Source organism: Bos mutus, chromosome 5, assembly GCF_027580195.1.
Source record: "Bos mutus isolate GX-2022 chromosome 5, NWIPB_WYAK_1.1, whole genome shotgun sequence".
Classification (NCBI taxonomy): Eukaryota; Metazoa; Chordata; class Mammalia; order Artiodactyla; family Bovidae; genus Bos; species Bos mutus.
The window spans coordinates 111878641-111893496 of NC_091621.1; the positions used below are offsets into that span (position 1 = coordinate 111878641).

General features: G+C 54.4%; 1 protein-coding gene across 1 annotated transcript in view; it reads left to right on the forward strand.

The window, feature by feature from the left end:
- CACNA2D4 (calcium voltage-gated channel auxiliary subunit alpha2delta 4) overlaps positions 1 to 14856 on the forward strand; it is a 66433-nt gene that overhangs the window by 5503 nt on the left and 46074 nt on the right. The window contains exons 6-19 of the mRNA XM_005895198.2: positions 586 to 748; positions 935 to 1066; positions 4642 to 4702; positions 5312 to 5462; positions 6241 to 6315; positions 6579 to 6668; positions 6745 to 6858; positions 7208 to 7286; positions 8834 to 8982; positions 9994 to 10056; positions 10813 to 10893; positions 11346 to 11420; positions 12044 to 12130; positions 12651 to 12722. Of these exons, the coding sequence (XP_005895260.2) occupies positions 586 to 748; positions 935 to 1066; positions 4642 to 4702; positions 5312 to 5462; positions 6241 to 6315; positions 6579 to 6668; positions 6745 to 6858; positions 7208 to 7286; positions 8834 to 8982; positions 9994 to 10056; positions 10813 to 10893; positions 11346 to 11420; positions 12044 to 12130; positions 12651 to 12722 (1392 nt within the window). The remainder of the gene's footprint in view (positions 1 to 585; positions 749 to 934; positions 1067 to 4641; positions 4703 to 5311; positions 5463 to 6240; positions 6316 to 6578; positions 6669 to 6744; positions 6859 to 7207; positions 7287 to 8833; positions 8983 to 9993; positions 10057 to 10812; positions 10894 to 11345; positions 11421 to 12043; positions 12131 to 12650; positions 12723 to 14856) is intronic.

The window sequence follows — 14856 nt, forward strand, 5'->3', positions numbered from 1 at the left end:
GCAGGTATGTGTGGACCTGAGGGCTGGTTCTGAACCGCACAGGTGTGTGTCAACCTGAGGGTTGGTTCTGAACCACACAGGTATGAATGAACCTGCAGGGTTGGTTCTGAACCACACAGGTGTGTATAAATGTGAGGGTTGGTTCTGGACCACACAGGTATATATGAACCAGAGGGTTGATTCTGAACCATTCTGAGTCCTTGAGGAGCCATTTGCGGTCCAGTGCAGGGCCAGACTGCAGGCTGTCTCTTCAGAGGGAAACCCCCTGCAGGGACCCTGTTCTGGGTCCCAGGAGCCCTCCCACTCCCATTAGAGCTCAGGGTGCTGGGGGGGGCACCTCCATCTGTCCACCTCCCCTGAATCTGTGTCTGCCTGTCTGTCCCAATCCTGGCTATGTCCACACACCAAACAAAGTGGGGACTGAAGACATAATCCAGACAGTTTACTTCAAAACCCGAAGAATCAACCATCGGGTCCAACTGTTTGGAACTTGCCCCAAATCAGTGGTGGCTGGACTCCTCAGCCCATGTGGATGCCACTCCCGTCTGACCCTCTCTCACCCCCTGTCCCTCTTGGTCACCCTAGTTCGACTATTACAACTCCGTCCTCCTCAACGAGAAGGACTCGAGCGGGGCATATGTGGAGCTGGGGGCCGAGTTCCTCCTAGAGGCCAACGCGCACTTCAGTGACCTGCTGGTGAACACGACCCTGAGCAGCGTGCAGCTGCCCACCAACGTCTACAACAAAGGTGCCCACCGGACCCCCCACTCCGGGAGCAAACAGGGCCCCCGGGTCAGGGGAGAGTGAGCGCGGGTGTGGATGGCATCGCTGCAGGCAGCGTGCTTTCAAGTGTGTGCTTGTGTGTGCGTGTATATTCAGCAGGTGAAGACTGATTTCATCTCCTCTGCATTCCCCCAACAATCTCACCCTTCAGACCCAGATATCTTGAATGGAATCTACATGTCCGAAGCTCTGAACGCTGTCTTCGTGGAGAACTTCCAGAGAGACCCAACGCTGACCTGGCAGTACTTCGGCAGTTCCACGGGGTTCTTCCGCATCTACCCAGGTGAGGACCCGGGGAGGCGTCTCCACAGTCCTCTAGGCTCTGTCTCTGGGAGCAAGGTGACGCTGCAATCCAAGAAGCACACTTTCAAGTGATAACTGATGAAGGGATGAACCAACGACGCCGTTGGACCCCTCGGTAAATAGCCAGTCAATGCCCACCTGGACTCTGGTCCTGCAAGAAGCATGTGGGAGGTGGAGAGGAGGGCCAAACAGTTCTGACCTTCAGAAGGCTGCAACCTCGCTGGAGAAATGGGACAAAGTCCATGTTCAACAGAGGGAACGAGGTTAAACTGGCTAGCGGCCAGCCCAGCAGACAGCCGGGGAATCTCCCTGGTCTACTGACCAAACAGAAAACAGAAGCCCCTCTACAAGGTCTCCAAGAGCTCTGCCTCCTGTTACTTCTCATTTAAAAGGATTCACCTCCATAGCTCTCACCCAGTCTTATTTTAGCCCCCTCTCCAGAAAACCTTGATATGGCCCTGTTTGGTGAGACAAGTGTTACTCCCCTAATCAATAGAAATTGTCTAGAAGACAGACAAGAAATTCAGGCAAGGCTTTAAATTTGGGGCCCTGGCTGCAGCAGTGGGGAGCAAGAACAAAACCCAGGTTCCCTTGCTGGCTCCCGCGGGCGATGAGCTGGTTCCTTTTATCAGGGTGAGGGTAGGGGTGCGTCCCAGGGTTGGGCTGGAGGGGTGCCTGTGTGGTCTGCCCACCCCTTGGTGGTGTTGAGTGCAGGGGACGTGCGCAGTGCCCAGGTTTTGTTCCCAGTTCTTCAGAAGTGGCAGTTGTGTTTTTGGTGTTTTTATATCTTGTTGTCCATAATCTGCCTCAACTGCACACGTGTGCAGTTATTTTTAGTCTATAGTTGCTTTGTATTTTGTTGCTCAAGGAGACGTTTGTCCAGGTATAAGCACTTCAGCCAAGGGTCCCAGGTCCGCAGCCCCAGCCTGTCCTGAGGGTCCTGAGGATGGTTCCATGTCCCCCAGGGTTTCTCTTAGGAGGAGTACAAAACAACCTCAGAGCTCACGGCTTCCCCAGGGTGGACCCTCCCATGAAAAAATCGTGTGAAAATGTTAGTTGCTCAGTTATGTTCAATTCTTTGCAACCCCTGGACTGTAGCCGCCAGGCTCCTCTGTCCATGGGATTCTCCAGGCAAGAATACTGGAGTGGGTTGCCATTCCCTTCTCCAGGGGATCTTCCCAACTCAGGGATCAAATCCGCCTGCATTGCAGGCAAATTTCATCCAAGCCACCAGGGACACTGCTGTCTCACTACCCAAATCCACAACAAGTCATTGGTTCTTTTCTGTTCTCTGGCGCCTCAATGGGCAAGTTCATCCCTCTTCCGTGGAACAGCCCTTCAAATGCTTGGAGACTCCTCCCATGTCCCTCATGCCTTCCCCAGGGTGGAATTCCTGCTGCATCAGGGCTCCCAGAGCTGTCAACTTGTCTGCAGACACAAAGCTTGCCCATTTTTGTCCTGGGTTGTTTGCTGCTCTGTCACTGGGTTCTCTTTACAGTCTGGCTTTTTCCTTGCATTCTGTGGATTCCCTTTGCATTCTATTCACTGTGACTTTTGACCCGCAGAAGTCTTTGTGCTTCTTGGTGTCAGGGGAGTGTTTTAATGTTGTTTGCTTCTCAATATTTTTGAATTCCCCTGTGAATTCTTCTTTGAACTTTTAGTAATCTAACAGTGTGTTTTGTAATTTCCAAATATATGGGGATTGTAGCTTTATCTTTTTATTATAAATTTCTGATTCAGTTGTTTGCAGCCAGAGAACATGGTGTATATGGTGCTGATTGTATGAAATTAGTTGGGAGCTAGTTTAATAGCTTGTCATCAACTGTTGTAAATATTCTACATGTGCTTGAGCAGAATATGGGTGTTTTAATGGTTGGATAGAAATTCTGCTCACATCATTAGATGAAGCTTGTTAATCGTATTATTTAAATTTTCCATGCCTTTACTGATTTTATGTCTGCTTGCTCCTCATTAACCTTTATAACATGCTTTTAAAGTCTATTTCATCAGATATTCATAGAGATATTAGTGTGCTCTTGGTTGGTATATGCCTGATATCTATATATTTTCCATCCTTTTACTTCCAATCTTCTAGGTCACTTTGTTTTAGCCATATCTGTTGAAAATAGCATATAGCTTTTTAATTTTTATTCAAACTGACAATCTCTTTTACTATTTGGCAAGTTAAGCACATTTTCATGTATTATATTGATATATTTGGACATGCTATAATCTTATTTTTTAGATTTCTCCCCCTTCTGTTTTTATGTTTCCTTTTTGCTTCTTCCTTTCTTTTTTAATGATTTACCTTTTTTTCATAAATTCTCCCCCTCCAATTCTTTTTTTTTTCCTATCACTTCTGAACTTATTCCTGTTTCCATTTAGTCATTAGTCCTGAATGTGTAACAGGGATTTAGCAGGCACGTGTAACACAAGGTTTTACAATTAAATCATATTTTACCCTCTTCTCAGTCAAAAAAGCACCTGAGAACTCTCCTGCTTACATCTCTGCCCCCACTCTGACTTCTTAATCTCCCCAAATTAGATGCCTTTACTGTTACCTGATACAAATATCTCGTGTGTGTTCCCGGGCCTTTCCAGATTCTAAGAAAGCAAGGCCATAGCAATGAACATCTCTCCCTCAAGACGTGTAGGCAAGCAGAGCTCTTTATTGAAGAGGGACTGTGTGCAGCAGGGTGAAGGCAGGAAAGGATTCCAGCTCCACGAGGACCTTCAGGGAAGGGGGTTAAAGGCCATGTTGGGGAGGGGCCTTGGGAGCCCACTCATCTCCTGCTCAGGTCTCAGATTGGTTGGCATCCAAGTGAGGTTTTGAACATCACCAGTCTAGTTTCCTCCTGGTATGCTCATGCCAGAGTCAACTTCAGCCTGCAACCACGGCCTGGCCTCTATACCTGTGGGCTGTGAGCCCTGAAGGGGGTTGTACATTGTGGAAAAAAAAAAAATATATATATATATATATATATATATAAGAAAGGAAAAGGGGGAAAGGAAAAGGAAAAAAAGGGAGGGAAACAAAAACGAAAATCTCGTTTCACGTAGTCCGAGGTCCACGTGCTTGCAGTCAGAGGTTTTCATCTGTGGGGCAACCACCTAGGAACATCTGTCGGGCCTCGCCCGTGTCTCTCGGGGCGCTGGGAGTTCAGGAGTTTGGGGTTCCTACCTGTGAAGTGAACCCAGCTCTGGGTCTGGGCAGTTGAGGGTGAGTGTCCGTCCATCAGCTGCCTCCTGCCTTGCTGCCCCCTCAGTTTATAGGGTGTGATGACTGGTCCCACACACACTGCCCACATCCCCATCCGGCCCTGCCCCAGGGGCCATCCACACACATGGAGACACAAAGATGTACACACATGTGCACACAGACACACACATGCACACAGACACACACGCGCACACAGACGGACACACACGCACACACATGTATACATGCACACATATGTACACACACACCCATTCACACATCCTGGCCATCCTGGGGTCAGCACCCAGCCCGGGGCTCTGGGGCAGCCTCTCTGAGTGAAGCCTTCTTTTCCCCAGGCATCAAGTGGACGCCGGATGAGAACGGAGTCATCACCTTCGACTGCAGGAACCGCGGCTGGTAAGCGACCCCAGGGGCCCGGCCTCTGGGGCTGGTGTCTCTTTGCAGCCTCCGGGTTTTGCCTAGCTCTCGCCAAGGGCCTGTTCTGCACCCGCCCCTGGGCCTCAGGTGTGCAGAACTAACCCAGCACAAGAGAAGAAGAGTGTTTGCATCACCCCACAGCTGCTCTGCTCCAGGACTGACCACACCTGTCCTGATGCCCGACACCTCCTTCCAGGGCCCTGAGCTGACTGCACACCCACCCTCTGCCAGATCCCCTCTCCCCCCGCACCCCTCCTCTGGCAGATCTATAACCAGGTCTGTGGGGTCCGGCTCCCTCCCTTCCCACTGTCAGATCCCCCTGGAACTCAGGCTGGCCTGAACCAAAGAGGACAAGGGTCACTACCGAGACCCGACCATCCCCACCTGACATGCTCGCTCAGTGGGCACGGTCCCAACCGTTGCCCCCGCAATGGCTGCCAAACAGCTGGGTGGTTTCGGACACAAGCAAGCCTGGGCGTTGACTTGCACTTTGAGCCAGAGTCTGAACAGAAACAAGAGAGACCCAGCCAACAGTGGTTCTGACTCCGGCTATCCCACCGCAGACCTGTCCCTCCCCCTCTGCTACAGGTACATACAAGCCGCCACCTCCCCGAAGGACATCGTGATCGTGGTGGACACAAGCGGCAGCATGAAGGGGCTGCGGATGACCATCGCCAAGCACACGGTCTCCACCATCCTGGACACGCTGGGGGAGAACGACTTCGTGAACATCATCGCGGTAAACACGCCTCCCGTTTGAGAAAAACCGTCCTCCACCTGTACCAGAGTGACCTGTACTTATGGGCTTTGTCCCCTGGAGCTAGGGCCTCCCACCCAGGACGGGCTTCCAGGGGTCCACAGTTTCTGAGATCGCGTGGGAAGTGCATATGTCCATTTCTCTGAGGCAGCAGCTCTCCTTGGGCTCTCAGACTAGTCTGGGGTCTGATCAAGATGAAGGAGATTCTAAGTAGACCTCTAACTCGGCCCCACCCCTGTGCCCTTGGTGGCGTCATCCTGGAAAGACCCTCCTTTCTGCAGGATGGGAGACCCCCAGCTCCCACTTCCTTCATCCCTGAATCCAGACACGTCGGGAGGGAGGGGCCCACAGTCCCCGGTCCTGATTCTCCTGAGGACCACTCCACCTGCCCCCAGAAAGGGATGAAGTGAAGGGACAGACAGACAGAAACGGAGAGAAGAGTTGGGCGACTCCTGGACTCTGTGAGCTCCAGGGGTGGACAGCACCCGGCTAGCCTCCCCAGAAGATGCCCAGGCCAGGACTTGGGAGAGAATGTTCAGAGTCAAGGCCCTGCTGTTCCCTGTACTCCCTTCCCTCTACTCAGAGAAACTGCCCAAAGCGTAAGGTCCCCAAGATCATATTACACAGGGGCCTGGGTAAGCCCACCCCTGACCCTCCGTGAGTCGTGAGTCGTGAGCTTCGTGACTGGGCCCTGACTTGCCAAACTGACCCTGTGTGTTCTGCCCTCTGCCCTTTGGCCTCTGCCCTCTGCCCTCTGCAGTATAATGACTACATCCACTACATCGAACCTTGTTTTAAGGGGATCTTGGTCCAGGCAGATCGGGACAACCGAGAGGTGGGTGTACCCAGAGCCCGTCTGGCTTCTCCTTCCAGGGGTGGGGGTGGCCTTGCCCCCGGCCACTCACGGCCTCTCAGCTTCTCCTGGAGGCTTCTGAGAAACCTCTGCTGCAGACATCCAGCTGTGAAATTAGGGGATGGGTCCTGCAGTCATGCTCTTCTGGGCAAGTAGCTCTGCACAGCCTCTGAAAGTACCACCAATGGTGAAAGTTCCCAGGCCCAGCGACCGCTGACCCTCCTCTAACTTCTTGTCTCCAACAGCACTTCAAACAGCTGGTGGACGAGTTGATGGTCAAAGGTGTGGGGGTCGTGGACCGAGCCCTCCGTGAAGCCTTCCAGATCCTGCAGCAGGTCTGATGTGTCTTGGGGAGCACGGGGCAGGGATGGGGCAGAGGAGGCAGGGAGTCACAACCACATCTCCCCACAGTTCCAAGAGGCCGGGCAAGGAAGCCTGTGCAACCAGGCCATCATGCTGATCACCGATGGTGCTGTGGAAGACTATGAGCCGGTGCTGGAGAAGTACAACTGGCCAGACCGCAAGGTTCCTCTCGGGGAGGGGTGTCGGGGAAGGGGGTGCCGGGGGAGTGCCTCCTCCTGCCGTGTCTGCATGCTTGGCCCATGAGACCCAGGGTGACGTTCAAACATTAGGGTGACCGCAGAGCCCCACTCGAGGGCACAGAATATGGTGGGGGTGGAATACTGCGGGCTGTGAGCCTCACCAGGCAGACCTCCACACCAGGCAGGCATCCCCCGTACCATGAGCCCAGGCCCTGGGCCCTTCCTAATTAGAAGGGCTGAAAGCGCACAGTCCAAAGCCCAGACCTAGACCCAGATGCGGCCAGGTCCCTAATGGCTGGGATTTGATGAGCCTACCGGGTTTCATCCACCAGGTCCGGGTCTTCACCTACCTGATTGGGAGGGAAGTGAGTTTTGCTGACCGCTTGAAGTGGATCGCCTGCAACAACAAAGGTGGGTGATGCCATGTGAGCCAGAGTGTCTGGGGCCTCTCCTGAGCACAGGTGCTGAGCCAGGGCTCTGGTGCAGAACCCAAAGCGGAGGTGACTGCATCCACCCGCTTCCGCCTCAGACAATCAAGATGGGTGCCGATTGCTCCTTGCAGGGCTCTCACCCCACGACACACCCCCTAAGACGCACCCAGAAGTCAGGACTTCGGGTCTGCAGAAGCGGGGGCCGTGTCTTCAAATGAGGTTTTACCCAAACTGCCACACAGAAAACCAGGCAGATGGGGGACCGACACTTCAATGTCGGTGCTCTCTGGTGTCCGGCCTCCATTCCAGCTGCTGCAGATGAAGCCCATGGGCTCGGTTCTGCTCCAGACTCAGGGCACAGGCCATCGCTTTCTGTAGAACAAGGCTCTGTGTATAGCAGCCCTCATCTCTTTCTGGCAAGAACCCGATACTCAGGCTTCATGGTGTTGACTCAGGCCCCTCGACCCCAGCAGGATGTCCGAGCACCTGCTCTGGACGGTCCCAGCCCTGGGAAATGGACGTGGTCAGGACGGCAGGGATGGCCCTGACTCTGTCCGGAAGACAGGGAGGTGGGGCGGGGAGACACACACGTGAGCCGTCAGTGAGGGGACGATCTGAACTGAGCTGTGGGCAGAGGGGCACAGGCTGCCCAAAGTGTGGGTGAGGGGCAGCCCTCCTGCATCTGGGGGGTCAGGGCAGGCCTCCTGAAGGATGTGTGTCTGAGGTGAGACGTAAAGAAGTGGTAGGCGTGAGTCAGATGCACAGAGCGAGGAAGGGCATCAGAGTGTCTGAGACAAGAGGCGTCCTGGAAGTAAAAGCGGCCCAGCTCCCCAGAGCTGGGGAGAGCGTCCTGTGGGTGATGGTGAGCAGACACGTGCTAGACCAGTCACAGCCTGTACGGCATTTGCCTCAGCTGTAGCCCCTTCCCCATGACTGACGGGGACTGTGGTTAAAGAAAGGCGGAGGGAGGCTCTCTGCAAATAGACTTGAGGGGTGGGATGGGGGGCAGGCGGTGAGGAGTTCCAATACAAAATCAAAAATTAAATTTTGAAAAATGCTATATACTTGAAACTAACACAGCCTATCCCTTTTCCAGTGGATCTTCCCGACCCAGGAATCAAACCGGGGTCTCCCACATTGCAGGCAGATTCTTTACCAACTGAGCTATCAGGGAAGACATAAATCAACTAGACTCCAATATAAAATAAAAAATTAAAAGACGCGGGACAGAGCTGTCTGCCATGGGGTACACCCCTGCAGGACAGCCCTTCAGGGGGTGAGGGGCAGGCTTGTGCCCTGAGTTGAGGCCCTGCTGCTCCCAGGGCAACTCTAGATCTTGAGGGGGTGGGGGTTCTCCCAAGTCCAGGCAGGGCCAGGCCTTCATGTCCTGGCAGCACCACTGCCCCAGGAGATGGCAGCCTCGGGAGAAGCAGCGCCGAGTGCCTGACCCAGGGCAGCTCCCAGCCAAGAGCTGTCAGCAGCTGGGGGCGTGCTCCTCGCGTCCACGGCCACCCTCTCCCCCACCAGGCTACTACACGCAGATCTCCACACTGGCGGATGCCCAGGAGAACGTGATGGAATACCTGCATGTGCTCAGCCGGCCCATGGTCATCAACCACGACCATGACATCACCTGGACCGAAGCCTACATAGATAGCAAGGTGGGGCCCCAGGGAGCAAGCGGGGGCTCCTGGGTTGGGGAGGGGTGGGCAGAGCACCTCCTGGGGAGGCATTGTGGAGTGACCTCCCCACCAGGGGCCGTCCCCCATTGGACAGAGACTTTGGCCCCAGACTGTCCCTCCTCCATGGTCCTTGCCTGCCTCCCTGTCCTCTCCCACCCACTCCAGGAAGAAAGGGGACTGACCAGTGGTTCAGACACTGCAGCTTAACCCAGCATCATACCCAATGAGACTCTTGTAGAACCCTCCCATGTAGGGCCAGACTTGTCAGGTAGACGGTCAGATGAAGTGTCTAGGAAAGGGACAGTCCTGTTGCTCCTCAAATCCCGTCACAAACACAGACCGCCATGTCAGGTTGGGATTAAGAGAGACCTGGGAACGGTGGCTTCCATAGGAGGGACATGTGTTTCCCTCTCCCGTACAAGAAGCCTGGAGGCGGACGACGAGCTCCTGGGCTCCTCCCGCTGCCCCCTCCCCTGCCATCCTGGGGTCCACCTTGTGTAAGCGGCTACTGGGGCTCAGAATGGTGGCAGCCACATTCAAGGCTTCCGGTGGAGGAGGGAAGGGGCGCACACCCCACCTCTAAGGGAAATGTCCACAGAGTCTTACCGGACACTTAACCTGGCATCTCAGTGGCCAGAACTTGTGCCCCGGTGGCTCCTCGGCGTGGCTTCTTGCTGTCTGAGCCTTTGTTCCTGGGCTCGTGCACGGATGGACCTGTCCTGTGGGTGTGCCTGCCTCCTTGGCGTGGCCGAGACAAGAGGCCTGGGTGAACGGGTTCAGGGCAGGACCATGGGCTCAGGGCTCTGAGACCCACCCTGACTCAGGGCTTTGCTTGCTGTGGTGTCTGCCCCAGCTCCCCTCCAGCCCCTTCCCCTCCGGCCTTTCTGCCAACTCTCCTCCTCATTCAGAGAAGGAAAGCCTCTTTGCGGGCAGTCATGGTGACTTGGGTCCCCATCTGCAGACTCTGTCCTATCGCCCGCCCCCCTGACAGTTCTCCACCCGCAGGCACAGAGCCTGGCGCTGCTGACCACCGTGGCCATGCCTGTCTTCAGCAAGAAGAATGAGACGGTGAGTGGCTGCTCATGAGCAGCTGCCCAGGTTAGAGCTGGGGCTGCCGGCCGGCTTCTTTAGACCCGGGGTTCTTGACACGGGCTCAGGGTCACCATGGTCGGGTGTAAACACAGGTTCCAGGCCCTGTGCCCCAGGAACCCACGTCTCTGGGTTGGGAGGGGCCGGCGGGATCCTCACTTCTGGAAGCTGCCCTGTGATTCTGCTCACCCAGCAGGTGCTGGCCAGCTGCTCTGGGCATGGGACCCTGCCTGAGGATCCTAGGCCAGAGGGGTCACCTGCCCAGCATCCAGCAAAGCCACACTGACCCTGCAGGTGTGGGCAGGCTTTGACTTATCTGTGAAGGCTCTGGTGGGGGAGTCTGAGAGCCTCCCCTCCTCCGTCTGGCCGGAAAAACTTTCCTTACAGGCCCTGTGTGCTTCACAGCCCCCCAGCCCTCAGATTAGGGTCCCCCCGGATCCCAGTACTTCAGCCTCTGCTGTGAAGGCTGATTATTCATTCAACTCTGTATTTCATTTAAATATTACAACTTCAGTGTTAATACAGGACAGTAATCTTCCCAGCATGACGTTACTCCTGGGGGTCTCTTCTGCTAGGTTCTAGGTTTTTATTCCAGGATCTCAGCCTAAACTCTAACTGCAGAGCAAGGACCGCCTCAGGTGCAAGTGGCTTCCTCTTGTGGGTCTGGGAGGGCTGGGGTCCAGCCTGGCCTCACGCATGGGAACCGGGTCCCCTGACACCGGCGTTTCCTTCCAGCGGTCCCACGGCATTCTCCTGGGCGTAGTGGGCTCTGACGTAGCCCTGAGGGAGCTGATGAAGCTGGCGCCCCGGTACAAGGTGAGCCTGGATCAGCCCCCGAGTGGGGCCATAGGCCCCCCCAGGAGCCACTTCAGCAGGCTCAGGAGCCTCCCTGCAGACAGCGTGGCTGAGACCAGAGCTGGGACGGAGTCTGCATTTCTCCTCCTAATGCCCCCTCCCCAGACACTCCACCCCTGACATGCCACCCCCATCCCCCACCCAGACACGCCCCCAGACACCGCCCCCCACATCCTGCCTTCCTGCCCCACACCCACACATGCCCCCCAGACATCCACACACACACACACCCTCGATGTGCAGGCACAGAGCAGAGGGGACGGAGGCTGGGGCCCCTGGGATCCTTGGCCACATCAGCTGCATCCTGCTCTGTGGTCTCTGGCACTTCTCCCCATCCTGGTCCTCCTCCCTGCCCAGTCCCAGTCTTCCTGCACAAAGACCCCCTGATACCCCCTCGATCTCTGTCTCCCCAGCTCGGGGTGCATGGCTATGCCTTTCTGAACACCAACAACGGCTACATCCTCTCACATCCTGACCTCCGACCCCTGGTAGGTGCCAACCCTATTTGCTTTGACGTCTTAACCGTATGGGATTTGGGGGTAGTTCATGTGTGTGTGTTCAGTCATGTCTGACTCTCTGCGACCACATGGACTGTAGCCCGACAGGCTCCTCTGTCCATGGGATTCTCCAGGCATGAATACTGGAGTGGGTAGTCATGCCCTCTTCCAGGGGATCTTCCTGACTCAGGGTTCGAACTTGGGTCTTCCTAATTCTGGGCAGCTCCTTTACCATCTGAGCCGCCACACCCAGATTTGGGGGTAGTTTATAGAAACGGTTGAAACAGTGAATGGGTTCCATTTAAGAACCCAATATAGGGGCATCCCTGGTGGTCCTGTAGTAAAAGTCACAGGGAGACAGATTTCTGCTCTGGATGAGGGAGAACTTTCTAACAATTAGAGTCCCAAACCAGGACAAGCTCCTGGTCAAAGGAGATCTCCCTCCGAGGCCTGGAGCATCCATCGCGAATACTAGCCAGGGCCCCTCTGCCTTGGGTGAAGGAATGGCCGAGATGCTCTGGTTTATGGCTCTGCCCCACAGGCCTTCTGGAAGGGCTGGGCTTGAGCAGGGCCTTGTGTTAACCTCGTGTCTCTCCCCTGCCCGGCCCACTCAGTACCGAGAGGGGAAGAAACTGAAGCCCAAGCCCAACTACAACAGCGTGGACCTCTCGGAAGTGGAGTGGGAGGACCAGGCCGGAATGGTGAGTGGCGCAGGGAGAGAGGGTGGGTGGCTGGACGGCGGGGCCCGGGGGTGAGGAGTGCGTAGGTGCTGAGCTCACCCCGCTCCCTCGGTGGAGACTTTCCGGGCCCAAAGCAGAAGTGGTGCTGCTAACAGATGGTTCTCCCTATGGCCCCAGAGAGATAACAGCTGCTCCCTCCGAGGTTGAAGGAGCTTGTGTCTGTAGCCGCAGAGGTTGGGTTCAGGCGCCTGTAGGCCAGCCTTGTTGTCAGGAGCTCCTCCTGGAGGAACTTGTGTCTGGAGGGTCGGCCACAGTGTCCCTCGCTCATCAGCCCACTGGGAGCCTTATCTTGGTGAATTCTAGAATTCCAGCTAAGGGGAATAGAGCCCTGGAAGCAGATCTCTTTTCCCACCCTGGCTCTGCTCACAGGGGAAAGGGGAAAACCAAGCGTGTTCCCAGGGTTGACCTCTAAGCTAAGGCTCAGAGCCTCCACACTCTAGTGTGTGCCAAGCAACTGATTTTGTTTTCTTTCTCCTCGAAGCTGAGAACAGCCATGATCAACGGGGAGACCGGGTCTCTCTCCATGGACGTGAAAGTCCCGCTGGACAGAGGGGTAAGCGCTCCAGGAAAAGGCTGAGGTCTGGTCCCAGGATGTGGCATCCTGGTTAATTAAGGTTGGCGGTGTTGACAAGGGACCTGGCTGAATCAGAGTGTAAATCTTGAGAACTTGCTGGAGCCTGGAGGGCCCGAGTGAGGGACCCAGCCCAGCCAGCATCAGCCCCACGGAGCTTTGGCCAGAGAGTGACCCCTTTCCAGGGCTTGCCTCTCAGGGGCCTAGGGTGAAGCAGCAGCAAGCCCAGCCCTTCACGGGTCTTCTTTCTGCCTTGCGTGGATGCTAAGTTGCTCAGTTGTATCCAACTCTTTGCGACGTTCCCAGACAAGAATACTGGGAGTGGGTTGCCACGCCTTCCTCCAGGGAATCTTCCCAACCTGGGAGTCAAACCTGCGTCTCTTATGTCTCCTACATTGGCAGGTGTGTTCTTTACCACCAGTGTCACCTGGGAAGCCCTCTTTCTGCCTTACCTGCCTGCTATGTGGCCCTTTTCTCGTTTATGGTGGAAAGGGGGAAGGTGTTAGTCGCTCAGTCGTGTTCAACTCTTTGCAATCCTATGGACTGTAGCCTTCCAGGCTCCGCTGTCCATGGAATTCTCCAGGCAAGAATACTGGAGTGGGTTGTCGTCCCCTTCTCCAGGGGATCTTCCCAATCCAGGGATCAAACCCAGGTCTCCTGCTTTGCAGGCAGATTCTTTACTGTCTGAGACACCAGGGAAGCCCCTGGAAACAGGGAAAGTGACAGTTAATTTTGCAAACTGTTAGCAGCTCTTGTAAAGCATGTCATCTGGGAAGAAGTTGAAAATTACTGCTGTTCCTCAGAGCTGATTTTCAGGACTGGGTCTACCCAGCGATGCCTTCCTGTCCCCACAGACTCGCTTGTCACTTACAAGGGATGGCTTCCTCTTTCAGTGTAAAAGGCCCCACTGGCTTGCACTGACTCTGCATTGTCCCTTGACATATTTACAAATGTCACCCCTTCCCTCCCACTACTGCTGCCCTTTCGCCTCCGAGGGAAGAACATGGGCATCCGTCGGCAACAATTAGACCCAGGTTCTTTCACAGACACGGACTTTCCTGGAAGCCAAACACGGAAGCCCTGGGAAGGAAAGTAACTCTCTGCATTCCTTTTAGATGTGCAGGCTGGTTCTCACTGGGACCTGCGTCAGTTCTTTGGCCTCTGCCTGTTGTTTTCAAGCTCTGGACTGAGAGGGCCTCCCTCGGGCAGGCCGGTCAGCATCTCTGATGACCCATCAGGCCCAGCAGGTCCTTCTCGTGAGCCAGAAGAGGCAGGGGTGGCTTCCAGGCACCTCCACCCTTATCTCAACCAGACCTCCACTCACAGGCGTTGGGGTGCTCCCACCTCAAAAAGAGGAGAAATAAAGACAGTTTCAAATAAAGGAGATCAAAGTTCATCCCTAAGAGAAATACTTAAGGAAATTCCTCAGGCAGAAGAAAAATGACACAGATGGAAACTTAGATCAACACAAAGAGAAATGAGCAGCATTGGAAACGATGATTGCGTGGGTTAGGATAAAATTTCATTCGTTCTTTTAACTTCTCAAAAAGACAACAGTTTAAAGGGAAAATGTTGACATTGTGTTGTGGGGTTTGTAATGTGAGCAAATGTAAGATAACAGCCGCACGGAGGGAAGTTACCCCATCGCATTAACACACGGAAGAAACCAGCACGTGGCTACCCCAAAGCATGCTGAACACACTTGACAAATCTTCATTGGAAGCAGAAGGAAACATCTGCAGTCTGATTAAGAAAAAACCGTGTGTGGAAAAGTTCACTTCCAGTGGTGAATGACTGAACACTTTCTGAGACTGTGAACTTGGTAAGGTGTCTGGTTTCACCACTTGCGTTCAACATTGCTGGGGGCCTGGCAAGAACCTGTCTTTGTAATAAGGCCGGGAAACAAAACAAAAGCCATGAACAGTAGAGAGGAGAGAGTAAAGCTATCTTCATTCACAGCAAGATAATTGTTCACATAGAAAATCCCCCGAATTTGCAAAACAGCTGCTGGAACTAATAGATAAATTTAGCCAGTTCACAGAACACAGAGTCACTGTTATAAAAATCAATTATACTTTTATATATAGCCAGAAACATTTGCAAAATGAAAATACTT